The 26,471-nt window shown below is 39.7% G+C and overlaps 3 protein-coding genes and 4 non-coding genes across 9 annotated transcripts; 6 read left to right on the top strand and 1 right to left on the bottom strand.

Moving 5' to 3' along the window:
• The first annotated feature begins 99 nt into the window (after nt 1-99).
• On the top strand, nt 100-172 carry Trnak-cuu (transfer RNA lysine (anticodon CUU)). Its single transcript has one exon. It is a non-coding gene; the product is annotated as a tRNA-Lys (tRNA).
• Nucleotides 173-1,551: 1,379 nt separating this feature from the next.
• On the bottom strand, nt 1,552-1,849 carry LOC146451293 (signal recognition particle RNA). The gene has a single exon (XR_014860080.1).
• A 1,870-nt stretch (nt 1,850-3,719) lies between these two features.
• Nucleotides 3,720-7,029, top strand: LOC146451292 (uncharacterized). The gene has a single exon (XM_085099415.1). The coding sequence runs from the start codon at nt 4,566-4,568 to the stop codon at nt 6,459-6,461; it is 1,896 nt and encodes a 631-aa protein (XP_084955541.1). The 5' UTR covers nt 3,720-4,565; the 3' UTR covers nt 6,462-7,029.
• Nucleotides 7,030-8,080: 1,051 nt separating this feature from the next.
• LOC146451291 (uncharacterized) lies at nt 8,081-12,003 on the top strand. Of its 2 annotated transcripts, XR_014860075.1 has the most exons (2): nt 8,081-10,386; nt 11,224-12,003. XR_014860075.1 is itself a non-coding variant. In XM_085099414.1 (1 exon), exon 1 carries the CDS (start codon nt 8,350-8,352, stop codon nt 10,285-10,287), a length of 1,938 nt encoding a protein of 645 aa, XP_084955540.1. In that variant the 5' UTR covers nt 8,082-8,349; the 3' UTR covers nt 10,288-12,003. The 2 variants fall into 2 exon arrangements, 1 of the variants encoding a protein (XP_084955540.1); XM_085099414.1 differs by having other exon boundaries at nt 8,082-12,003.
• A 122-nt stretch (nt 12,004-12,125) lies between these two features.
• LOC146451288 (zinc finger RNA-binding protein-like) lies at nt 12,126-26,261 on the top strand. Of its 2 annotated transcripts, XM_085099388.1 has the most exons (16): nt 12,127-13,089; nt 14,157-14,327; nt 15,291-15,588; nt 16,113-16,163; nt 16,792-16,931; nt 17,376-17,497; nt 17,805-18,018; nt 18,182-18,494; nt 19,087-19,179; nt 19,668-19,726; nt 19,887-20,028; nt 21,665-21,744; nt 23,221-23,316; nt 23,829-23,940; nt 24,523-24,620; nt 25,665-26,261. In XM_085099388.1, the coding sequence occupies exons 1-16, from the start codon at nt 12,172-12,174 to the stop codon at nt 25,902-25,904; spliced, it is 3,147 nt and encodes a 1,048-aa protein (XP_084955514.1). In that variant the 5' UTR covers nt 12,127-12,171; the 3' UTR covers nt 25,905-26,261. The 2 variants fall into 2 exon arrangements, 1 of the variants encoding a protein (XP_084955514.1); XR_014860074.1 differs by lacking the exon at nt 21,665-21,744 and having other exon boundaries at nt 12,126-13,089.
• LOC146451290 (small nucleolar RNA SNORD57) lies at nt 23,653-23,721 on the top strand. Its single transcript, XR_014860081.1, has one exon. It is a non-coding gene; the product is annotated as a small nucleolar RNA SNORD57 (small nucleolar RNA).
• On the top strand, nt 25,519-25,585 carry LOC146451289 (small nucleolar RNA SNORD57). The gene has a single exon (XR_014860082.1). It is a non-coding gene; the product is annotated as a small nucleolar RNA SNORD57 (small nucleolar RNA).
• Nucleotides 26,262-26,471: the final 210 nt, after the last annotated feature.

Below are 26,471 nucleotides of genomic sequence, written 5' to 3'. Positions count from 1 at the left end.
AACGGAGTCTTGTGTTGTGGGTGTTATTAAGGTATAGCACAACATACTCAGAGGTGATCATGGACTAGACTGCTTAGCTGAATCATCGTCATCAACATCGCCCGGCTAGCTCAGTCGGCAGAGCATGAGACTCTTAATCTCAGGGTCGTGGGTTCGAGCCCCACGTTGGGCGGTTACTATTTTTTTTCTTCTTGTTCTTCTTGTTCTTCTTGTTCTTCCTGTTCTTCTTGTTCTTCTTCTTTTTCTTCTTCCTCTTCTTCTTCTTCTTCTTCTTCTTCTTCTTCTTCTTCTTCTTCTTCTTCTTCTTCTTCTTCTTCTTCTTCTTCTTCGTGAGTACAGTGATTTTTTTTCTTTCGAATGGTTTCAACCCATGTATTCCGGTTTCAATAATTGCTTCAGGGCCCTTTAAATCCATTGACTGTGCGCATAAAACAAGTGTTGACTTCAAAAACATTTTTCTCTTTAATATTGACAATATTCAACTTACAGAAATGATCAGATAAATTTATTTACAATAAGATACATGTACATTTGACTGACAAAATATTAAAGCGTATCAATCAGTTACTATACAAAATAGAATAGGAGAAACTCTCATTTCTGTTAAATTGGCTCTGTGCGAAATATAGAATAATAAATTCAGTAAGAAATAAGCAGACTTGTTTCAGAAATTTAAACGCAATAAAGATAAATCTTGAATCCACGGGTGAACAGGTCTGAAGAGAGAGCAGACAAACATTTTTCACCTTCTCATATAACGAGCTTGTTATGCACCCCACAACCCGGCTTACAAGCATTTAGCCTTTGACGCTACCAGGCTACTAATGTCCCCCGCCCCACCCCCTCCTCTCCAGGTAATGTTACCACCCTAGTTCGTAGAGTTTCCTTGCCCTTGCCTCCTTTGTCTGCGCGAGAGCTGAAGCGGGACTCGCAGTGTAACATCACCAGGAACCTGACCGACGCCAATACTGATCAGTTCTACCAACATAAACAAAAATGAAATAGAATAATTACAGTGCTGTAAACCTTCCTGACAGCTTTCTGACAACCTTCGAGAATACTGAAAAAACTCTTTTTAACTTCCGTATAAGATTTTAGAGAATCATCAGACCTAGTATTTGTACTCTTTGCGATCAGGAGGTTTTCCAGAATCTTTTAATTTAATAATTTCTCGAAGGCTACCTGGCAGACTCTGTTGAAATACTTTTGGTCTGTTTTCAACAATTTTTTTCCACCATAATTATTCACACCAATTAACTTCCCTTTACATGTAAGACAAACCTGTAGATTGGTGGCTTACAAGTAACCATAGAAACACGTCATGTCGCTCGCGTTGAATATATTTTCTTAGATGTATTAAAAATTATAGCAAACGAATTAAAGCATGCAAGAGGATTTTCAACTAAAATAAGCACAATCAGAAATTATTTATTTGAATACGGTATTCAATATAAAGCTAGCGACGTCGTGACAAGACTGTGAACAGTTATCTATTAACACAATAAAAAACTGATGCAGACAAACGCAAAAAAAAAAATAGAAAAAGAAAAATCAGAGTCGAGTTCGACTGTCTCGACTGGGCTGGGAACGGCCGCCTACTCACGAGTGCTATCCCACTACTGTTTGACGCGGGAGCTTTTGCCTGCTGTGTTTCCATCCTGGGCCGGTTCGCCCCTCTTTAACCAACCTGGAGAAATCAGACTCCTCCGTGTTCCCCATATTGACGCCAAACTTAGCACGGACACCCGATCAACATAGGACAACCGCCCCCAGGAATCCCAACCTCAAGCCGTTCAAAGACCCCAGCCTCCAAGAAACTGGATTACAGGCGTGCGCCACTACGCCCAGCTGGTGACACTGTGCTAAAATTTGAATGTCATTTGTGTTAAGCCTCGATTACGTGCCGGAACCGGAAACGAAAGGAAACAGTCTGTCATTGTTTTGTTTAACTGAAAAACCTTTGAATTGCTCGACTAATTTACCTAAACGCTACTTTTCCGCCACTTGACATGGCTTTAATGGAAATATCTCGTTCACGTTTCAAACAATCCAAAAACCCTATCATCATCCCGTGAATCCGTATCGTGGGGTGTTTTGTGAATTTTGGGGTGATTTTTGGGTATATTTGAGAGGAGATAGTTTTTCTTGAAAAATTGGTAAAATTAAGAGAAATAAGAAATATTGAAGATTTAGTGAAGTTTTAAAATTAGAATGTGTAATTAATAATTAATAGACAGGCACCAATTTAGTCCACTGGAAACCCGCTGGGGAGCTCTTGCGTGGGTATCAACTGTCTGTCGGTGTACCAAAAATCATTTTCTTTCTTCTATCCCTTCTTAGTATAAATCTACTAGTGTTCTATCACGAGTGTTGGTCTCTGATTGGCTACGCTACTCGTTATCTATTCTGTGATAGATAGTAGCGGTTTTCGACAAAATGGCGGCCGCTTCGCTTTCGAAGTGTCTGCGATGAGGATATAGATAATTTACTTGTTTAGTTTTGAACGACTAGTAGATTTATACTAAAACAATTAGATTATTTGCTCTCGATTTCTATGCGTGATAGCTGATTCGGGCGCATCACGCGATAGAAATCTCGAGCTCATAATCTAATTGTTAATTAGAACCTCTTCAAATTTCATTCAAATTTAGGTAGAATCCCCCCTTTTAAACGTTGAAATCTAGCGCCTCAAGTTTTACGATCTCTTCAAAACACGTGTAAATTAATTTCTTGCAGATTAAATCCAATGTCTGAAGAATATACCATTTAGCTTTTGAACCGGACTTGTAGATTAGTGCCGGCCTAATATATCTAATCTCGTACCCAGATCTCACTCCAGGTTTGGAAATGTGCTGAACCGTGGGAGATCTGGGTACGAGATTAAAAGATAAAAGGGGGCAAGGTTGTTTGAAAGCCGATTAACGTTAATCCACGATTAAATTAAAAGTTTACCCAGGTTTTCTACTGGTAAAGAAAAGTCAACCTCAAAAGTGAGGGACAAAAATTGTTTTTGAAAAATCAGTAAAAACCAGTGATAAACTGTGTTTGCAAGGACCACCGTGACTAAATAAAAGTACCGGATCCTGTAGTGAAGGATCTAATCAGCAAAAAAAATTGTAAACCAAATAATCTAAAAAAAGAGCAAGGCTGATTTCACGGTCAGGGAAGTATATTTTCCAATATTTCGAAAGGCACGGCCTTTCTTCTTCAGGGTATGTTTGAGACTGACCCTGTGGCAAGATACGTTACAATTTTAAACAGTTACAATAGATCATCAAATCTAATCGTGACAGTGTACGCAAAGCTCGAGAGGCATACCTCATCGACAGAGGTCAAACTATTGAACCCTTAGGTCTTAATAGGAGAGATGAGACATGAACATTTTTCCCGTCTTTCATCTTCCTAAGTTATGTAATTAACTCATTGTTACGTATTTTGTTTTCGTCTACCACGTTGTAACGTTAGCTTATACCTATTTACCAGTTGTATTTTCAAATTTCAAATTGTAACGTTTTTGTTTATGTAACTTTAGCCTTTTTTCAGGTATCTATTGTAACTGTTTAAAATTGTAACGTATCTTGCCACAGGGTCAGTCTCAAACATACCCTGAAGAAGAAAGGCCGTGCTTTTCAAAATATTGGAAAATATACTTCCCTGACAGTGAAATCAGCCTTGCTATTCTTTTAAGATTTTTTGAAAAATCTTTATTGTTGTGTAATTCAACTCGAACCAAAGTTCTTGTTTATCCAGGATTAGCTTAATCGGACTGAACGCTTTCTTTTGCCATAAAGCAATCCTGTGCTTTAGTGATTTAGCCGGTATATTTCTTAGAACTAAAAATTCTTAAGAAGACATCTGTTTGTGACATTCGTTTGTTCTTCAATTCACAAATTCAACAGCCAATGAGACTCCAGTTCAACATGCAGGTGACGTCAGCGATGTCTTCGCCACAATTTCTGGATCATGATGGAGGAGTCACTGATTTCTAATTTCATAGTACTGTAAGATATTTGAATGTCATTGTCTTCAAGCGAACAGTATGAAAGCAATAGGGAATTTGGGGGGGGGGGGGGGGAAATAAAAAAAAGCAACTTCAGTTGACTTTACAAATTTTTGACGCTACACCGTATTGAAAGTAAAATTCAAAACAATACGATGTTGCGTTAAAAATTTATAAAGTAAACCGAAATTGTATATCCCTACACAATTACCTATTCCGGTAAATGACAAGAAAAAAAAGCAATATGAGAAAAAACAGGCGAAAGGAAATATGGGAAAAAAAAGTCACGCGACTACATTGCGTATCTAAAAATAACTGGTTTACTTCAAAGGTCACGCCATGACTCGATTAACTCACGGATATGGTCTGATGGGCATCGAACAACTGCTGTAACAGAGCTGTAACACGCCTGATTCAAGGGAAACAATACACTATTATTTTACCAGCACAATTGCGAGGAGACGTCGACGAGATATCGATTATTTCCCCATGTTGTACTTCCGTGCCATGTTTCAGCTTCTCTCAGGAAGGTCGTCTTCAAACTGTGTACGTGTGTAGCTAAACAATGTTTAAGAACATCGTTTGGAGCGATAAATCTTTTACGCTGAGGGAGTTTGTTGACAATTTTTCGCTTCCACAATTGGTCCAGGTCGAAAATGGATTCTACAGCGAAGACGAAGCGAAGACGCTATCAGCAGCACAAATTCTTACTCTGCATTTCACCAAGAAAACCGACAAGGTCGTCGCGAAAGCTACTGGAACAAAGCAATTTTTTATCCCAGTAAATTGCCCATGGAAAGTCGAAATACTTCCTACAATCTGCGAGGATATATATTACAGTGTCCAAGATATTGTCGAAGCCACTTCTATTCAGTTTATTCGCGTCGTTCACGACAGCCCGCCGTCATTTAGATTGAAAGCAGGAGACATTTTACAGCTGAAGAACACTGTCGAAGAAAACCGCGGAAAATTCATTGAATGCGAATTTCTAGACGAGACACGAGACTTAGTGAGACTTCCTTTGGACTTTAAAGCTGCCTTTGAGCCTTTAGCTGGAACAAAAGAATACCATTTACAAGACGTTCTTACCTTGTTTAAATTTCCTGTTCGAGTAAAATTCATTTCCGGTAACATGGCGATACAAGATGCAAACAGCGAGGTTGACTTGCCCTCCCTTGGCTCAGTACTATTAAAGGAAATTCACGAGGAGTCCACAGTCATTTGCACAAGTCGTGCTGATGATAATGTCTCCGTTCTAATGATCCCCACGGATTTAGAAGTGAGCGTGCTACCGGCTGAAGGAGCTCTAACAGGTGATAAGACTTACGCCAGATTCTGCAGAAAAATCCATGACGGTGCTGACCTAGAAAAGGTCGATCTCTCTATGACAAATCCTTCGAGGTTGTGCGCCGGCGAACGCGATGTAGAGTTCCTTTACGAATACGTGGAAGTGAAACCTCCTGTTCCACCTCGAAGTCCCGGCGGCTTGAAACCCGGACGTGACGGTTCGGATTCCTGTGAGGAATATATTGACATACGTCCTCCAAGGCCTCCAAAACCGCCCAAGCTTGTGTCTCCGCCAACATCTCCAAAGCAGACGACACCGCAACAGCCTCTGCATGAAGAGAGCAAATTTGAGAGGCAAAGGTCGAGTGATAAATCAAGCGCAGTGTCCAGTTGGGCAAATGATGGTGCACCTCCACGTCCTCCCCTTCGAACTGTATCAATGCAGCCATCTTCGTCAACGACAGCTTACAGAGGTGCATATGGAGAGTATTGTAATGTGCCTGCCGATGACAACTTACCCAGTTTAGCTTTGGAAGATCAGACACCAATGTGTCCAGCTCAACTCCGTGACAGAGATGGTTATGATGGGGATGATGATGATGAGGATGATTATCTTTACCCGGACTCATTCTCGGATGATGGGAGCTCAAGCTCAGATGCAGATCACGATTATATATATCCTGTTGTACCAGTTGTTCACATGGAAAGCGCATCTAACGCTCCCCAGGAGAACCCGGATGATGGCAGCAAAAGTTCGATAACGAAACGAATTTCACATTTGTTCAAGAAGACGGCTCCCAAGACACCGAGAACCACCGAGCATCCACTTGCGATTTCCAAAGCGAGCACTGCTGCAAAACCCAGTGGAAAGGAGCCCTTCAGGACTCCAGCTTGTAATATTGCTTGGTCAAGCCTTTCCACTTCACCTCCAACACCTTCAGTTGCAAATGTATCTCTGGATTTCCCAGATGATCTCAGATGCCTCTCTGTGGCCGAAGTCGGAGAATGCCTTAAAAAGCTCAAAATGGGAAAGTATGTCGAGTTGTTTGAAAGCAGCCAGATAGATGGAGAGTTGTTTGTGACACTGGACGGAGAGCTGCTATCATCTCTTGGTGTGAACGCTTTTGAGCAGAAGAAAATAATGATGTTTATTAATGGATGGAGGCCAAAGTAGATTAACCCTTTAACCCCTAATATCAAGAAACAAATTCTCCTATCTTGTTCCTATACTTTTCCTAAAAGTACTGGGAAGAAGATATTAAACTATCAAGAAAACTCTCCTTGAGTGATCATATCCTTAATTCTCATGCCCATAGCGGTTGAATAAGCATTGATATTACAAGGAGAAATTTGATGCTGATCACCCTTAGGGCTTAAAGGGTTAAATAATTGCTTTTCGGCTTTAAATTTTGTAATATTTTCATTCTGGTTTTCGCAGTTCCAACCTTAAGTTTATGAATACTCCTCAATGAAAATGATTGATTCAGAAACTCTTTAAGACATTGTTACAAATAGTTTATTAATACAATGAATTTACAAGAATTTTTAGTCCTTCCGTCACATGAACTGTTGGTTTAGTATCGAAATAGCCATTTAGAAAAGATTCAATTATTTCCAGGTCTGGCTGAGTAAAGGTGTTTTGCTAAGGAAAAATAAAATCCCATTAATGGCTTAACCCTAAGGACTTGTGAGTGAAGGTGTTTTGCTAAGGAAAAATAAAATCCTATTAATATATGGCTTAACCCTAAGGACTTGTTTGTTCATGGAGCAATTATTTTAGGAATCTCAAGTCGACGACTTTTGATTTGCAAGGTTATTAAATGAATGTAAATATATGAACATAACAGTTTCGAACTGCGGATCAAAGATCAAATAGAAGAAAGATCCTCGCAGTTGGTACGCAACTAACTGATCCTGCGATCCTGCGAGGATCTTTCTTCTATTTGAAAGTTATTAAAGTTTGAAAGACAGCCTGAATTCAATTTAGTGTATTATATGTAGCTAGTTAAGACACAACTTCTTTCCAGGTTACTTGATCAAGATTCGAACATTTTCCCGTATTTCCTCGGTTTCAATCAATTCAAGCCATTACTGAACGTCACCGTCTCTTAATCATCTGTCATTTCAGAAGTGCCCATCCCACCCCCTCCCCTCCCTTCCCCAAACAGGGCTGACAATCGAACATTACCATTTTTTGACGACACACGGAAGTACAACATGGTGAAAAAAAATCGATATTTCTCTCCACGCAAGACCTAACGGGAATTGACCTAATGAAATAAAATTATTACCTTTGAATTTCTGGCGTAACGGAAGAATATTGTTTGGTGTCCATCAGTTTGTATCCGTGAGTTAATAGACTCATGGCGTGACCATTTAAGAGATAATCAATTTAACGATCATTTTAGATCCTTTTTCAGTCATGCAATCAGTCGGTTCGCGTGACCGGTGTCTTAATCCATCTTGGCTTCCGTGTATTGCGTGTGCAAACTGTTCGCTGCACGCAAAGACCGTAACATTAAAAAATCTCACAGTTTTGTGAATTGTAAATCATTTATCCCTCCAGATTGCATTATCTGTTCAAACTGTTCGTTACTGAGAAGGTGAAATTCAAATATCTCGCAATACTTTAAATTGCAAATCAGCGACTCCTTCAAGATATCTCTGACGTCACCTTTTAAACCAGAGGCCTATCGACTGTTGAATTTGTGAATTAATTTATACACAGAATATTTTCGAGTTCTGACGTGTTTTTAATACCGACTTAAATAAAACACTAAAGCATAAAATTGCTTTATGCATTGCAAAATAAAGTGTTTAATTGATATCTTTTAAGCCGGTACTAATCTACAAAGAAAAGTTTCGGTTAAAAAGACTCATATTCTTCAGACATCGTCTTGCATTTAATCTGCAAGAGATGAATATGCATGTCTTTACACAGACAATTATTGCTCAGACGACAATGTTTATATTTTATTTGAGGCGGAGAAACGATGTTATTCATATTATCTTTTAACTTAGTAGCTGTACCGTGGGGCATTTGAGCAACTTTTGAGCTAACAATGTTTGAGAACATCGTTTGGAGCGAGAAGTCTTTTACGCTGAGGGAGTTTGTTGACAATTTTTCGTTTCCACAATTGGTCCAAGTCGAACATGGAATCTACAGTGAAACTGACGCGAAGACGCTATCAGCAGGACAAATTCTTACTCTGCATTTCACCAAGAAAACCAACAAGGTCGTCGCAAAACCTACCGGAACAAAGCAATTTTTTATCCCAGTAAACTGCCCATGCAAAGTCGAAATACTTCCTACAATCTGCGAGGATATATATTACAGCGTTCAAGATATTGTCGAAGCCACTTCTATTCAGTTTATTCGCGTCGTTCACGACAGCCCACCGTCATTTAGATTGAAAGCAGGAGACATTTTACAGCTGAAGAACACTGTCGAAGAAAACCGCGGAAAATTCATTGAATGCGAGTTTCTAGACAAGACACGAGACGTAGTAAGACTTCCTTTGGAGTTCAAAGCTGCCTTTGAGCCTTTAGCTAGAACAAAAGAATACCATTTACAAGACGTTCTAACCTCCTTTAAATTTCCTGTTCGAGTGAAATTCATCTCCGGTGACATGGCGATCCAAGATGTAAACAGCGAGGTTGACTTGCCCTCCCTTGGCTCAGTACTCTTAAAGGAAATTTGCGAAGAGTCCACAGTTATTTGTACAAGCCGTGCTGATGATAATGTCTCCGTTCTAATGATCCCCACGGATTTAGAAGTGAGCGTGCGACCGGCTGAAGGAGCTCTAACAGGTGATGAGACTTACGCCAGATTCTGCAGAAAAATCCATGACGGTGCTGACCTAGAAAAGGTCGATCTCTCCGCTATGATAAATCCTTCTAGGTTGTCCGGCGAACGCGATGTAGAGTTCCTTTACGAATACGTGGAAAAGAAACCTCCTGTTCCACCTCGAAGCCCCGGCGGTTTGAAACCCGGAAGTGGCCATTCGGATTCACGTAAGGAATACGTGGACCTACCTCCTCCAAGGCCTTTAAAACCGCCAAAGCTTGTGTCACCGCCAACATCTCCAAAGCAGACGGCACCGCAACAGCCTCTGCCTGCGGAAAGCAGCAAATTGGAGAGGCAAAAGTCCAATGGTAATCCTGAGGGAAACGCAGTGTCCAGTTGGACAGATGATGATGTACCTCCACCACCTCCCCTTCGAACTTTTTCAATGAAGCCATCTTCCTCAACGACGGCTGATGCATATGGAGAATATTGTAATGTGCCTTCCGATGACAACTTGCCCAGTTTAGCTGCGGAAGATCAGACACCAATGTGTCCAACTCAACTCAGTGAAAGATATGGTTATGATGATGATGATGATGATGATGATGATGATGATGATGTTGATGATAATGATGATGATGATTATCTTGACCCGGACTTCTCAGATGATGAGAGCTCAAGCTCAGATCACGATTATTTATATCCGGTTGTACCGGTTGTACCGGCTGTACCGGTTGTTGACATGGAAAGCGCATCCATTTCTCGCCAGGAGAACCCGAACCGTGACAGAAAAGGTTCTATAAAGGAACGAATTGAAAATTTGTTCAAAGGGAAGACCCCTTCCAAGCCATCGAGGATCGATGAGAGTCCGGTTACCTCTTCCCAAGTGAGCTCTGGTGCAAATATATACAGCTCTGAAAAACAGCCCGTCAAAAGTGCTTGGTCAAGCCTTTCCACTTCACCTCCAACACCTTCAGCTACGAATGTATCCCTGGATTATCCAGATGATCTCAGATGCCTCTCCGTGTCCGAAGTCGGAGAATGTCTAAAAAAGCTCAAAATGGGGAAGTATGTGGAGTTATTTGAAAGCAACCAGATAGATGGAGAGTTGTTTGTGACACTGAATGAAGAGCTGTTATCGTCTCTTGGTGTGAACGCTTTTCATCAGAACAAAATAATGATGTTTATTAATGGATGGAGGCCACATCAATAATTGCTTTCTGCTTTAAATTTTGTAATATTTTCATTCTGTTTTATCTTAATTTTATGAATACTGCTCATTCAAACATTGACGTTTTAGAAACTGTTTGTGGTATCAGAAGAAGCATTGGTATTCTCTCTAAACTTCGATATTATGTTAGCCTAGATATTTTATTAAGCTTATATTATGCCTTTATATATCCTTTTTAGAGTTATGGAATAATTATCTGGGGAAATACTTATAAGACTACTCTTCAGCCAATTGTTATTCTACAGAAAAAAGCAATGCGAATTATTACCTTCTCTAGATTTGATGAACACTCTAATCCTTTGTTTAAGTCTCTTGAAATTATAAAATTTTTGGACCTAGTAACTTTTTATTTAGCCATCTTTATGTACAAATATCACAATCAACTATTACCACCTGTTTTTATTTCTTTTTTCACTAAAATAACACAGATTCATAGCTATAATACAAGGCTTGCTGCAAAACAGTCTTATTATCTCCCAAAAGCAAGAACTAATTATGGAATATTCAATATTAGATTTCAAGGTCCATCAGTGTGGAATTCCATTGATGAAGATATTAAATCATTTTCTTTGTCTTTATTTAAAAAGAAAATGAAACAACACTTAATCAAAGATTACTAGACATCTGTACTTCGATTTCGATTTTGCAATTCTAAGATAAGAAATAATACTGTTTTGCAACGCAAGAATTATGGTCATTTTAATATACTGGTACTTTACTTAACTCTGTTTAACTTTATTTTTGTGTGTATTTATGTGTGTTCTTGTGTCCCTGACCTTAACATTTAAATATCTTTTCTTACAGCTGGCTGCCTGGCATTTTTAACTTCTAGGTTATTTCGGGCAGCCAGCACCCCTTTCATCTATTCTATGTATATATTTACATTTTCTATTGTAATTACAATGGGGTGGAATAAAGTATTGTTATTGTTATTGTTTGGAAGAAGTTTTTATAGTCCTTTTCTTATGAACTGTTGGTTTAGGATCAAAATAGTCAGCCAGACTGACTATTTACAGGCTTGGTTGAGTAAAATGTTTTCCTAAGGAAAATAAAATCCTGTCATTATTAATGGCTTACCACAAAGGACTTGTTTTATACCTATCACAAGGTTGTTTTAAGGAATCTTAAGTCGGGACTTACTATTAACAAAATTAAATTCGACTGAGACCTGAGTAAAATCAATTTACTGTAATATATGTAGCTTGTTAGTAAAGAGCTTCTCTCTAGGTTCTCCTTCGTTCCGGAAATAAAGTTGCACTGCAACCGAGGAAGTCGCCTGATTTTTCGTCTTCATGCTGGCCTTAGGGGAATATATGAGAGGGATATTTCTCCTTGAAATTATAGTTAACTAGTGTCATCGTTACAGGTGCAATATTAACGCGTGTAATATCGTTCGTCTCACGGAACAGTCACCTGAAATGATTTACATCAGAAGTGGCCAGCCCGTGAGGCAAACAGCTTGTTTGTTTCAACATGATATAAACTATAAAAAAAAATCCGTGCTTTTGCAATGCCGGTCGCCAGTTTGCGATGCATGTTATGACGATGGTCTATTTGATGCAGGTGACATAAAGTCACAAAGACACAAAATTCAAAACACAAAAGGCCGGATAGTGAACGCAGAACAGAATAGTGAACTGGCAGAAATATGCTCTCTCAGTGGTTCGAGTATTCCTCCGAAATTGTTTTTTAAAAGCAATAATTTGTGCTGACATTGACTATGTGTACTATCAAATTTGCGTACTTTTTGCGTGCCTATATCATAGACTCGTTTTGAAGATGAGTCCAGTCCTCCTCCACATGCTGCGCATTGCGCTTTGCCGGTTTGACGTCTTGAACACGTGCCTTCTTTCTCTTTCAACCAACATGGCGGCGAGCAATTACTACGGTTATTCTTCGGGAGGCCAACACTCCCAAGGTTTTACCCAAGCTCAAAATCCGTCGATACAAACCAGTTATGGAACACCCCAGGCAACTACTGGCTATGGAGTTCAAGCTTCTGCGCCCGCTGGCGGACACTACGTTCCGCAACAAACTCAAGCACCAAGGCAAGTAGTACAAGCGCCATATTCTGCTGGCTCGACTGCTTATGCACAACAAGGTTCTTCCGCTCAGGGAGGCGCTTATGGCTACACAGCAAGACAACAAGACGCTCCACCGCCACCTCCACCGGCAAATGCTTCGTATCCAGCGACGCACAGCGCTTATCAAACACATCACAGTTCTGCTCAGTACTACGATAGGGAAGCTTACGAAACCAAGGCGTCGTACTATTCACAACAACCTTCCTCGAATGTTCAAGGCGGACAAAGCGCTTACTACGCGCAGAACACCACCGGGGCAGCAAAAGCAGCTTACCCAACGTCCGGGACAAGCGTTTATCCGACATCGGTAAGCGCAACGCCAGTGATTGCAAAAACTCACCCGACTCAAGCTTACTCATCGCAGTCTTCGACTGTTGCATATCCGTATTCCAGCGCCCGTACTCAAACAACAGCTTACGGGCAAACGAGCTCTTACAACACATCCAGCTATGGCGGTTCATCGACCGGGAATGCTGGAGCTTATCAGCCTCAAGCTTACGAAGCGGCTGTATACAACGCCGCTGCCGCTTTCGTTCAACAACAACATCACCAACAACAACCTCCAAGACAAGGATGGAAGAACAAGGTTGGCGCAGGACAGCAGAAGCAACCCATGGGCATGATGAAGCCGAAACAGCCGCCAAAACAACCTCAGCTTCACTACTGTGATGTCTGCAAGATAAGCTGCGCTGGTCCCCAGGTTTGTCTGTCTTAAAAAGTAATCATCCGCTACTCAATTTATGTTTTGGCGTCAGTACTAGTGCTTGTGTTGGAGTATTTCGATATATAAATGTACTTACACTGCATGATGTTATTCATTGAGGTTATTGTTGCATGATAAAATAAAACTTTAAACAGGTTTCAAAACTAGTGACGAACTGTCAAATCCCTTTCACAGCCTTAAAAAAATTGATTCCAGGTCTAAGGCCTTTTAAAACATACATGTACATCTAGTTATTTATTTTTGTCTACCTAAAGAAAATTATTTTGGGTAAAAAAAGTGGTTGCAGTGGTACATGTATATAGTGTTGCTGGAAAAACTGAACAGTCTTATTTTCTGCACATCAAATATTTTCTTTTGACAGGGTTATCTGTGATCTCTTCTGCTAGTATATGTAACAAATCCACAGCAGTATTCTATGTTCTATACTCCAATACACCATAAAATGATGCCATAAAATATTTAAAACTCAAGTGGAATTTTGAACGTTTTATGGTTTCATTTTATAGTCTATAAGAGTAAAGACTGTAGAAAAACTACTGTCAATCTGTTTTTTTTACAACAACATGGAAATGTAAGAGTAGAATTGGCTTTTATTTTATGTTGAGAAAGTGTGTGCATTACATCTAACATCATTTTTATTGTCTATACTTCTATGGACAATAGCTACGAGCTAATCAGCGTCTGGGAATTTTGACAGTTATTGTAAAATATCCTTGCATGACTGTAGCTTTCCTGTTGACTGGAATGCTTCATAGAGGTGTCGGGGAAGGGTTTTGCCGAAAGTTTGAAGGTGTGATGTATGAATCAGGACTTGGGCAAAATTTCGTGAAAAAGAAACTAAACCTAGGTTGTCTCTGGGAGTAGAATGATGTGAAAATTGGTTTTAATGTTATTTACACCCAATGCTTATGAGTAATCTTTAAGAAGAATTCTCAAGTTCCATCTCATTGGAGGGTTTGCCAATTTTTGACAGTTGCCACGGTTTCCAGACTTGACTTTCTGGATTTAGTGAGCTGTTTATTGACAGAAAGGCATTGTTTTAGACTTACAGGGAGCATTTGGAAGGCCAGAAACACAAGAAGAAGGAACAGGCTGCAAAGCAGAAGGAAAAAGAGTCCCTTCCATCCAATGCTTATCGATGCGAACTGTGTGATGTCACTTGTACTGGAACAGATGCATATGCCGCCCATCTGAAGGGAGCAAAACATCAAAAGGTACTTGTATGCTATTGTTGATGGTGCTGTTTCGTGTTTGTGTTGTGGACAAATTTTTGCTAGTTTCCAGAACTGTCCTTTTGGTGATACTGCTACATGTACATTGCTATGATTTAGTAACCATGGGGAACAACATACATCTTGAGATTGATGTATTATTCAGTAATGACACAGGCAAACTCGGAAAAAGAAATTCTGAGTGCTCCCGTCAGGAGTCAAACCTAAGACCTTCCGATTACTAGTTCGGATGCTCTACCACTGAGCTACAGGAGACTTGTGCGAGCTAAGGCCATTAAACTAGGTTCATGGGACAAACATCCTGCATACTGCTAGGATTAGAATGTCAATTAGTGGCATATGTGCAATGAAAGGAAATGTGATGTAGTATTTTAAGCCTGGTGAACAAATGAGGTTAAGTTATAGTGTGACAGGAAAGTTAAGTTAACCAGGATCATTTTAGTATGATGGTTTTATTAATTTACATATTTTACCTGTAAAATTTGACAGGATAACCTTTTAATGGTTTTTGTGTTGAAACTACAGGAAAATTGGTTTCAGGAGTTTTTCGTGCTGAATTTCTGTGATTAATAGATACACCAGCCCCGTGCTCCTGGTACACATTTTATTGAACAACAAAATATATTTTTTAGTTATTTTTCCATTTTAAAAGACCTTTATCTTCTTAGCATGCCTAATAGAATTTCTTTACTGGTATTTTTTCATTCAAGTTTAGGTGGACTTGTATATTGAAAGGATTGTTTAACTGCTAGACATTGACAAAAAAGGCCTTTTCAAAATTTTCGCAGATAAGCTGCAGCCTGAATTTTAAGCACGCTTTTTGGGTAAAAGTACAGTTTTCCATTTTCTGTAAACAGGACACAATATACCTGCAGTTTCTAAAAGGGAAAAGAAGTTACAGAAGCAATTTCTATTTGAGACTTGAATTGTATTTCACTTCAAAAGGTTGTAAAACTACACCAGAAGCTTGGCAAGCCCATCCCAGAGCCGTCTCCACTGAAGCCTCCTGAGGCTAAAGATACTGCTAAAGAAAATGGCGACAAAAAAGCTGGCCCTGGCAACAAGGGGCCTCAGCGAAAACAGCCACCCAAGAAGATGGCTGCTCCAAAGATCACTTTTGTTGGTGGCACAAAACTAACTTCAACTGGAATAGTCAAGACTGATGCTGGTGCATCTCCTGAAGCTGCTTCTGCTAACTCCAATTCAGGGACTGCGTCAGGAAGTGATGCTGAGATGGCAGAAGGTTGGTGAAGCGCTTTTCATTGGCTTTAGGTTGTTGTAACCAGATTGTTTCCAGGAAAGGCCCATCAGTTGTTAGGGTTAAGCACTTGTTGAAGGATAAGATGTTTACTGTTAGCTGAATATGAGCAGTCGTAAACCAAACTAAAGTCGACTCCCGATAACTAGAATCTTCAAGGGAAATTGAAAAAGGTTCGAGTTATCTGGAGGTCGAGTTATCGAGGGTAAAATTATATCGAAAATGACCTGAAGGGAAAGGAAAATTGGTTCAAGTTATCGAGGATTCAAGTTATCGGGGATCGATAGTTGACCATTCCCCAATGGCTTGAGCTTATACAATGTGAGATTAATTTGTCTGGGAAATTTTGAAAGTTAATTATTATTCAAGTCTCTTTGCACTCTTACTATTAAGGTTGAGATGAATTGTGAGGTGTGGAAGAAAGAATGTCTGGACATTGATTTCTTATAGTATCAGTGCCAAGGGATTTTATTTTAATGCTATTATAACAACAATGTTTTTTATTGTAGAAAAATTTGACTTGGCAAATTATACCGGTGTGGACAAGAGCAAGATTGTTGGTATGTTAAACCTGATTTCTTCAGTTGCCTGGAGTGTCCATGTCTTGATTATCATTTCATTGTCAATACAGTATCGAAAAGAATTGCTAAACTTTTGGCCGTCAAGTAGCAATATGACAAGTTATGGAGTTCCCGAGGAAGGGCAGAACACCTTTTTGCTTTAAAAATTCTTCGAAGGTTTCTTAAGCACTCTGTCAGCTTTAGACAAAATGCCAATGTATTGCATTTATAACTTAATATATTGTATGCAAAGTTTATGTCATGGGAAGAAGTAATCAGGGAACTAAGAACATTAGTAGTGGTAGCAATTTACTTTCCCTCCTGCACTCTTGGTAATGAAAATCTTAAATCATAAGATTGGCCATAAAAGAGGAGTTGACCTTTAAATTACAATGGTTAGATTGCTATGATGATAATAGACCGCATTCGTATTCTACAAATTGAACTGGAACAACCTTGCACACAAGCCTTAAGCGAGGGGAATCTTTTTCACATGCAAATACTTTTTAACATATTCCCCTACAATGTCCTCCGTTCGATCGAGTTTAATACCAAGAATACAAATTTGGTCTATTGTGTATATCTGTGCACTCTCTGTTGTTTAGTACATGCCTTGCTTATGTTGTAGGTGGAGAGTACTTGGAGGAGATAAAAAATGAAGAGGGAAAGGTCGTCAGCTTCCACTGCAAACTGTGTGAGTGCAAATTTAATGACCCAAATGCAAAGGAAGCACATTTGGCTGGACGCCGTCATCGTCTGTCATACAAGGTTGGTTTGTCTAATTAAAATCAATGGCTTTTTAAAATGATCACAGTACATAACAAACTACGGGGGGGATCAGATCTGTGAAAAATATAGGCCAGAATATTTTGATTGTGTAATGTAGCAGTGAACTTAAATCTTGTTGAGCCCATTAAACATGACATGAGAAGGGAGTTTGACTGTTTAGCCTCACTTCAGTTTTGTGTCATGCAATATAAACATGAAACCTTGTGCTTTCTTGGTGACTTTGAAGCTGTACACTTTTGTATCAAGAAAACAAATTAAAATCAGTGAAATTTGAGTTTATTTGGTGTTTTGGGAGATTGGGTGAACTTTTCCTACAACCCACATTTTCTTGAAGGGGAGAAACAATTCTAAATTAGTATTGTAACTTTTGCCTACATGTATTAGGCTTTTAAGTTGCTCATTGTTTTTAAATCTGTGTTCCAGAAAAAAGTTCAGCCTGATCTTGTGGTTGATACTAAACCTAGTGGCCGTAGCCGCCTTAGTAAAGGACAAGAAGACAAGTTCCGCCGTCAGTGGGAACAGGAGCAATACTGGCAGTGGAAAAAGTAGGATGCTTGATCTGTTGTTGATTTCTCATTTGTTGTGCTTCTGGCTTCTAGAGTTTCTTTAGCTGGTGAAGATTTTAATTACACCACATATAATAACAGGAATAGTAAACAGTACTGGCTGGATAACCTGACGTCGCCCTAGCATCTGGGGCGGGTGGAGGTTGGGGGGGGGGGGTTCATGTGGAATTCCATTGTTTTAACAAGATGCAAGATGTCAGCATTTTTCTGGGATGAATTCATCTTTGGACCAAAATGAAAATGTGAAGGAAAGCTTTCTAGACTGTTTTGTGTAATCTGTTAACAGGGGAAGGCACGAGGAAGACTTGCGTCGCTGGGAAGAAGAGGAGTATTACAGGAGAATTGCTGAGGAAGAGAGATTTTGGGAAGAAGAACACCGTCGCCGTTTTGAGGCTGAATTCTATGAAGGGTGGGGCCCTGGCCGGATGGGACCACCAAGGGGGCCACCAGGACCTATGGGACCACGCCCACTCATGGAGGGAGTTGGTGACATGGGACCGGTAAGGATAAGCACTGTGACTTTCAAGGCACTGTGGCTAGAATAAGAGGTGTACATGTAAACACCACTTTAGTCAGAACTGTGGAAATGTTAATGAGACAAAAAAATTAATACATTTAGGTTGAGATGATGTTAGAATGCTCAAGAATGTTTTGTTTTTTCAGCCACAGCCTATGCCACGCCCCAGATATGACACACCTGATGACCGTCTTGTGATGGCCAAGCACTCAAGTATTTATCCTAACGAGCAGGAACTCCAGGCAGTCCAGAAGATTGTGTCTGCCTCGGAGAAGGCATTGAAACTTGTCTCAGACTTAATTGCTGAACAAGATCAGGCCGCACAGCCCAAGAAAGAAGAGAAGGAGGAAGCCAAAGAGGAAGTTAAGATGGAAGTGAAGGAGTCTGAAGAAAACAATGACGAGAAAAAGGAGGGAAGTGAAGAGAAGAAAGATCCAAACAAACCTGCCTCACCACCTCGTAAGTTGTTCTAAAATGTTACTTCCTGTTACAGTGCATATTAATTTGTGCTTTCAGTACAGTGGTGTTCTCTCATGAGCTGTTGGGTGAGTGTATACATGGAGGTTACAACCATACTGCTAGATGAAGCAGGTTATGTGCTGACATTGTTCTAGCTGTGCTTAAATGACAGTGTAGTCTGGTTATTGTCGTTTTACGGTGTACATGTAGGCGCCTTGTTCGTTTTCTGAGTTCCTTGTAACTGGTTATTTAAGCTTTCTCTCGTTTTGTGCATGCATGCAAATTTCGTAGGTAAAGACAAAAAATGTGCAAATTTATTGTCTTAAATTTAACCAACTTTGATGCAAAGTTGGGGGGGGGGGGGGATTTCAATTCTTCCCTCATTTTCTAACATACACAATGTATAGTTTAAGCATTATACACACAGCCAATTTACACTCTTACAATTTATTCTTTTCTGCTTATGAGAGAAATGTAGCATCGCTGTCATTTTGTTAAAAATTGGATCAGCCCTCTTTTTCCTTAACAATAACTAGTTTCAACTGTAAAGAAAAACTTGCGGTAACTGTTTTTTTGTTTTGTTTCATGGCAGGTGCACTTAAAGGTGTTATGAGAGTTGGGGTGCTTGCTAAAGGATTGCTGCTTCATGAACGTCTTGATGTTAATTTGGTTGTGCTTTGTCATGGTAAGAAAAGTATTATCACCCAAATGAAACTTACATCTGGATGCCATGATCCAGTATCCAGAAAGCGGAATCCAAAGTGAAAATATGGCAAGACCACAATGAACCTAGAGACAAACACTTACAAACTTCACCTAAAAGTTGCTCAGTTCGTTTAAATACAAATGTGTTGAAAATATTGAGATGAATTATTTTAGAGTTTTTGTACGTTGCCCTTGTCAATGTGTGTCGCGTTGTCCATGCAATGTTTTAGTATAGAATTGTACTACAGTATGATTCTGAATTCAACACAAGCACCAACAAAAATTTTTGAGCCAAAAAATAAATACAAAATTCCGCAATTTTTTGACTAAAAAATTTGGGTCAACTTGGTTCACTTATCACTGAAAAATACGGCAAATTGATGTATCTATAATAACACTACCACTACCTGCATACATGTTTCAATGTTCATGTAGGTTAACATCTTTGTCTACTCTTTGTCCATTTAGATAAACCTACAAAGGTGTTGGTGAAGAGAGTGGCAGACCTCTTGCCAGAACATCTCTCAGTGAGTGCTCATTCTGTTACCTTTTATGTTGTATGTACGACTTGAGTGGTGTCAGATTAGGTTTAAGGCAATACTTATGTTTAGAGCCTCAATCTTTGAAGATTGTTGTTTTAACTGCACCCAAAGCAGTTTTAAAACGTTCTTTTTGTTCCTTTTGTAGAAGGTCACAGAGGAGAAGTATGAAGTTAAGACAGTGTATGAAGAAGCTGCGCTAAAAATCATCACTCCTGCCGAGCCCAAGGTGGTCGTCACCATCACGCTCACCTCTCCTGTCATGCGCGAGGGAGATGATGCTGAACATGGTAGCTATTTTTGTGTGGTTTTATTGGATCATGGGGCCCTTGATAAGTCCTCTCTTAGATGTAACATTGCCAAGACATGTTTGGAATAATTATTGCATCTCCTTTTGGTTATGAAATTTATTGTCTTCTTGAACTGTTAATGACAAAAACTGGATTAGTTTTCAGACTTGGAAATTGTGAAAGTTGCTTGTTACAAGTTAATCTTATTAAGGGCCCTGTGACTTGCTTTGGTATTTTTTAAAAAGTATTTTGTATAATTTCCTAACTATAAGGTTGATTTTGCTTTTGAGGAACATACAATCAAATTGCCCTAAACAAGTGGAATAGAATGAAAGTGTTATATTATTTTACCAATGCAAATCCTCATCTGCTAAGTTGTCACAAAACGAAAATTTTTCTGGTCCAAAGAGATCTGTAGTACAAGATCTCTATAACAGCGTTTGGGGGTTAAAGCATGAATTATTTTATCTTGGGCAATTATTAGTCCCCAGAAGAATGTGTGTTTTACTGTTTTGGTCTCTAAAAATGACTTTTCAAAGATTCAATTATTGCAGATGGTGAAGTTATTTTGGTGTGGCTGTTTGGGGGATTTTGTCATTTAAGATGTCAATCACTGATTCAGGTGTTCCTCCAAAGTCCAAAAATGCGATATTGCCCATTAATAATATATAAAGTACAATGTTAATTGTTCAAAGTGGAAGCAATGCCTGTGCACAAAGCCTAACAGCCTTGTGCTTGATAATCATTCTGATGTTGTTGCAAATCTGCAGAAGTATCTGTGCAATTTTTGTACACTCAGATGTCTTCCGTCCATGCTACTGCGTGGGGGAAGGAGGTGGAAAGATTCTTGGCTTTGTGTGTGTGTTGGTTGTTTTGTACATTCGTCTTTGCCATTTTCTGTAATAAACCCAACCACTGCATTACCACTGTGAATGCACCCGTTGATACACTGTAGCTTTCTTTTGAGTTATCAATATCACAGACTAAAAAGTTGGAATCATGTTTTGTACCAATAGTTTCCGTTTTACTGGCCACACTTGAGGACTTCATCCACAGTAACTATCAGAATACCTAGTACCACAGAGAAGTACTGCTCAGCAGCTTTCAGTTTGAATGGTCTCACCTTAGGACATTATCCACAGACTGAAAATTTGTACACCGTAATAAACTCAAACTCATTTCACATACTGAAAAGGCTAATGATCTATGTAACATGAAAACTCTAAAAAGTTGTTAATCTACATGATACATTTCAAGGGAACTACTAAATTCATGAACCAATGCAATTCACATGGTAACTAAGAGAAGATCAGGATTCATTATTTTAAACACAGAAACCAAGCAGTTTACCCTAACCATCAACTACTTCTGGAGAAAGATGATATTTGTTGAAATGTCACAGTTGCATGTACGTGTACATTTTCATGTCATTTGTGAGCAATGGGATTACGCTTATGCAAAAACTTGGGAGGATGCTACTCTTTCAAAAACTGGCAGATGACCCTCAGCTAAAAGCTTGGTTGTATCTGTGCATTTCCCTGTCTGTTCGTGGGTGGTTTGTGTTGTTTGTTTGTTGTATTTTGATGTGCTGGGACATCTTTTCACCTCCTACTTGTCCACCAATTCTCACCCGTAGCTGAAGACGATCCTCAAGTTCTGGACAGGCCAAAATGCTTAGCTGCATTGGCATCGCTACGACATGCTAAATGGTTTCAGGTTCGGCTCATTTGCTGTATGTTTTAAGAGGAATTGTCACATTCTCTCTTGCTATGCTCTGCTGTTGGAAGCACATCTGATCTGCATGTACATAGACACGCTACATGTACACACAATCTTGTATCAACTTGTAGGACCAATATTTAACAAATCGATGGCAGTTTTCTATTATCCATCCTCTTACAGACCATAAAATTAGGTCATAAAGTGCTCAACTGAAGTGGAAGAACAAGCGGCAGGCGAGTGGTTCCACTGCCAAGGTTTGAACATTTTATGGCATCGTTTCATGGTCCATAAGAGTATAGACCCTGGAAAACTGCTCTCAGTTTGTTTTCTGTCATGAAAGTGCATGCGTTACATCTGACGTCACTTTTATTCTATGCACTCTTATAAACAATAGCTACGAGCCAATCATTGCGCGGGAATTTTGACAGTTATCGTCTAAGCAGGCTCGGAGGACTGCAAACTGCTCTTCATGCTCAACCTGCATTGCATGTTTGATTACCACATGTGCATTACTACATTTCAGTAGTATACATGTAGTCCATGATGGATTTCAGATTTGCTTCAATCAGCAGCATTTCTTAGCATTGATGTTTTTCAAGGTGCTTGTTGTGTTTGATTGTGTTCTTCTGAACAGTTGTAGTATGAAATGCAGCCCAGGTATGTATGTACTCTGAATGAACATGTGACACTTCCTCTTTGGGAAACCTTATTCTTCTCAGAGGAGAACTTTTGTCTCGTCTGGTTTTCCCGACAGTAACCTGTCTTTAGTTGCTTGCTTTGTGAATGAGCATTTCATTTGCCTGTGAAGTGCTGGTTTGCATTTTTAGTTCATTTTAATAATTTATTAACTTATTTGTGTGTGTGTGTGTGTTTCTAATAAGAGCTTAAAAAGAAAAGAGCTTAACATTTTTTTTTTTGAATTTATGTTATGTGTGTATGTGCACATTGAATATGTTTCAGCACCTTATGTATCTAGCTACACAAGATGCTTTTTAGCTTAAGTGTGTCTTAGATAATACTGTTCATGTAGTGTAGTACTCTTAGTGTTACTCAAAGGGGAGGGGATATACTGCAGAATTTAGAGTAGGTGTGTGAGCCCAAAACGTAACCCTCTGAGCCCTAGCAGTGATCAACTCTTGATTTCCCATCACAATAATTATTTACCTTGTCTAGATGTAGCAGCTTGTACCATAACCTTGGATAGGGTAGTGTAGAGAATTTCCATGTTGTGTTGAGCTCAAACCACCCCCCCCCCCCCCACCCTCACCCCCTTGAGAACCAACCCCTAAAATCTGTAACCCTTTTGAGGCCAAATGTTTTGGTTATTTTAGACCATACTGATCAAATTCTTTCCCACAATTTTAGCTTACAACATTCCTTTCATTGGGGGTTATATGTAGTTGCTGTATAGTGTTGTGTTGGTGTAAATCTCTAGCTGTAGTTTCCCTGACTTTGGTTTACTTTCCACAGGCAAAAGCAAACAGCTTGCAGTCATGTGTCATCATTATACGCGTCATGCGTGATCTGTGTCGGAGGATTCCAGCGTTTGCTCCTCTCAATAACTGGGTGAGCAAGCACTGTTCATTCTGAATAGAAAAAACGTTCTTGCAGCTTTTTGCACAACTTAAGCGGTTGTGAAAAAAAATTTGGGCTTGAACGGATTCAAAACCCATGACCTCTTCAGTCAAATATTCAGACACTTGGGTAAGATATCTTGTAACATGAACTGTGATCATCTTGTTCATATGGGCCATCAGTAGTCTCTACACCATATACTGACAATCTGAATGCTACACAGAACTACTGGCAACTGTTCACTCTTTTCTGAAACAACAGCAAGACGAAACGGAACACGTTTATGTTAATAATAAAGTGTACATGTAGGTGTTCTATTGCAAACGGCCTAAATGATGAACATGTTTTTACCTGACCCTTGGTGGAGGGAAAAAACTGATTTAATGAGCCTGATAGGCCTGTTTCACCTTTTAAGCCCAGTAATGATTAAACATTATTAATTTTCCTTTACTTTGCTCAGTCCCAAGCGGTATAAAGTGAACTGACTTGTTTTATTTCCATAGGCCCTGGAGCTATTGGTCGAGAAGGCCATAAGCAGCAGTCAGCAGCCCTTGGGACCTGGTGAAGCCTTCCGCCGTGTGTTGGAATGTATCTCCAGCGGCCTTCTTCTGGAAGGTGCAGTTTATAAACCTTATTCCAGAATGGCTTGTATTTAATATTCTTTTGTTTGCATTTAAATGAGCCTTTCTTGCCTCGTTCAAGGAAATATTTCTTTGGTTTTTGAGCCTAAGCACGAGGTTAGAAGGTCTAGTTTAAATGTTAACAAAGAATAATAAAAATGGCAGCCATTTTAGAATAAGGTCTATACCCTCTTAGGCTACGTTGATGCTGTCGCTAGGACAGTTGTAACCAGTACATTAAATGTAATATCAGTTAAGCTTTCCATCCGTAGCTATTTCATTTAACTTTTGCAAAACCCTCCCTCAATATTGTGTGACACTTTCAACTGTCACGCGAAAGTGACAAGAAATGGGGGTATGGAGAAGCTGTAAATTCATCAACACATGTAGGGATGAAACAAAACTACCATTAGCATTTTATCGGCGTGTTTTCTTGTTTGTTGAGAAAAAGCATTTCCTCATTTTGCTAAATTCATTGTTAAAAATTTGATATCACATTCTTGTGCAGTATGTTGTGCTGTTGTCATTCAATGCGAGGGCTGAAAGCATGAATTAATCCTTTGTTCTTGTGCCACAGGAGGACCAGGTTTGTGTGATCCTTGTGAAAAGGACACAGTTGATGCTCTGGGTGAGGTTACAATGCAAGAGAGAGAAGACCTTACAGCCTCAGCACAGGTTGGCCAGTGTTGCTTTTATAATTATTGTAGTTCTAAGTATTTTTGTACTGCTGATAAGTCCTTGAACAAGATTGAGGGAGCGTTCACAGGGACGTGGAGTCCAATCAACACGTTTTCTTGCCCTCAAAATCACGTCAAGAGTGATACAGTTTAAAACCAATGTTGAAACATCAGCAACGATAAGATGTCAAAAGGTGAACCCAAAGAGAGACAAAACTCTCTTTGGGCTGGCTCATGTTTTTTCTTCTGAACGGCGGTAAAACCAACTCCAAGTAATTTTTTAAGGGTATTTTAGTGTCGTAGGAATGAATAGACTGAGGGAAACCTCGTCTAACGTTTCATTTTAAGTGCAGCACAGTACCGGTAATTGTATTTCCAGTGTGTTCAAATAAGAATGAGGCATCATTTTGAGCAATGTGCTAAGGACTTCTTAACGGCATCGGTTTCAGTGCCAACAACCTTTGACTGTGTTTTTGGTTTCAGTATTGGTGCCATGTAAATAGAACTTGCATTTCAAAATCACTCCCGTGTGAAAGCCGCTCTAAATTGTACATGTCATTTGTCGAAATATTTTTCTCCCTGCAAAACTGTACAAAATTGATGTTTGTGGGCATCAATTAGATTTCCTCAGAAGTCCTTGGTCTACTAGATCTCCCCCTCCCCTCCCCTCCCCTCCCCTCCCCTCCCCTCCTCCTCCCCACTCTGGCTCGAACTCTGCACTCCCTCAAGCGCTTTTTTCTTTCCCAAGCAAAAATAGTCCTGAGCTTGGCATGTAGTCAAGTCTAGGTTTGAAGCTTAACTAACCATCAGAGCGAAGTTTAATGGCAACGATAGTGTGCAGGAACTTCACATAGGGAATGTTCTCAACCGATTTTTGTTTTCTGTTCCATCTATGGCCTAAATGATGAGCAAATTTTCCCTGACACATGGTGGAGGAAAAATCTGATTTAATGAGTCTGATAGGCCTTAAACGCGGTCTACCATATGCAGTTAAACCAGAATACATTGCGATAATCTAATCGCTACTTTTGTCTTTAAACAGCACGCCCTTCGACTTACAGCATTCCGACAACTGCACAAAGTTCTTGGAATCGACCCTTTGCCTCCCCCGCCAAAGTTCCGACGCAACCGCGGCGGGCGAACTTTCAAGAGAAGGCGCGAAGACAGCGGTCAGGGGGAGGAAGGAGCGAAGAAAGAGAAGAAAGAGGGAGAGGGGGAGAGTACAGGAGAGGCCATGGAAGTATCCTCTGGGAGTGGTGCAGAGGCAAAAACTGACGCCTAGGTTTTATTGATGCCAAGGTTGAAAGCGAATGGTACGACTACGAAGTCAAATCTGCAAGGCATTGCTAAGCTGTTGTCACAACTGGCGGCCGAACATGGCGAACTGTTTTACGTTGTTTTAACTTATAAATGCCTGTTGTGGCTCTTGTAATAATTCAGACGTTTTATCGTAGACCGCGTGTTATTGTTACTCGAGGACGCATCATATTAGATTTCAGAAAAGCATATGTCTGATATGTAGTCGGCATGGCTTTGTTTCACTTTTAAAATAAGTTTCTTTACCAGCGTTAATTTGCAGAAGAGAAATTACTATTGACGTTGAAGAAAATGAATAAAACATTAGAAGTTGTTCAAGGTATTTTTTTTCCTTTGATGTTTCTTGGTTGTAGAGGAACTCATTCATAAGCTATTCATTGCAGTGGTAATTCCCACTCTTACATCGTTGGGTACCTTTTCTGGGGGTACCTGTACCATTTGCAACGTCTAGAGGACAAAAGAACGAACAACAGAACAATGCTCCCAACCCTAAAAAACAATGCAGCTACAGGTTATAGGGGTCCAGTGAAAA

This window comes from Pavona decussata, unplaced genomic scaffold, assembly GCF_977016875.1.
Source record: "Pavona decussata unplaced genomic scaffold, jaPavDecu1.1 SCAFFOLD_391, whole genome shotgun sequence".
In the NCBI taxonomy this organism is placed as follows: Eukaryota; Metazoa; Cnidaria; class Anthozoa; order Scleractinia; family Agariciidae; genus Pavona; species Pavona decussata.
This window is presented reverse-complemented; position numbering and strand designations above follow the sequence as displayed.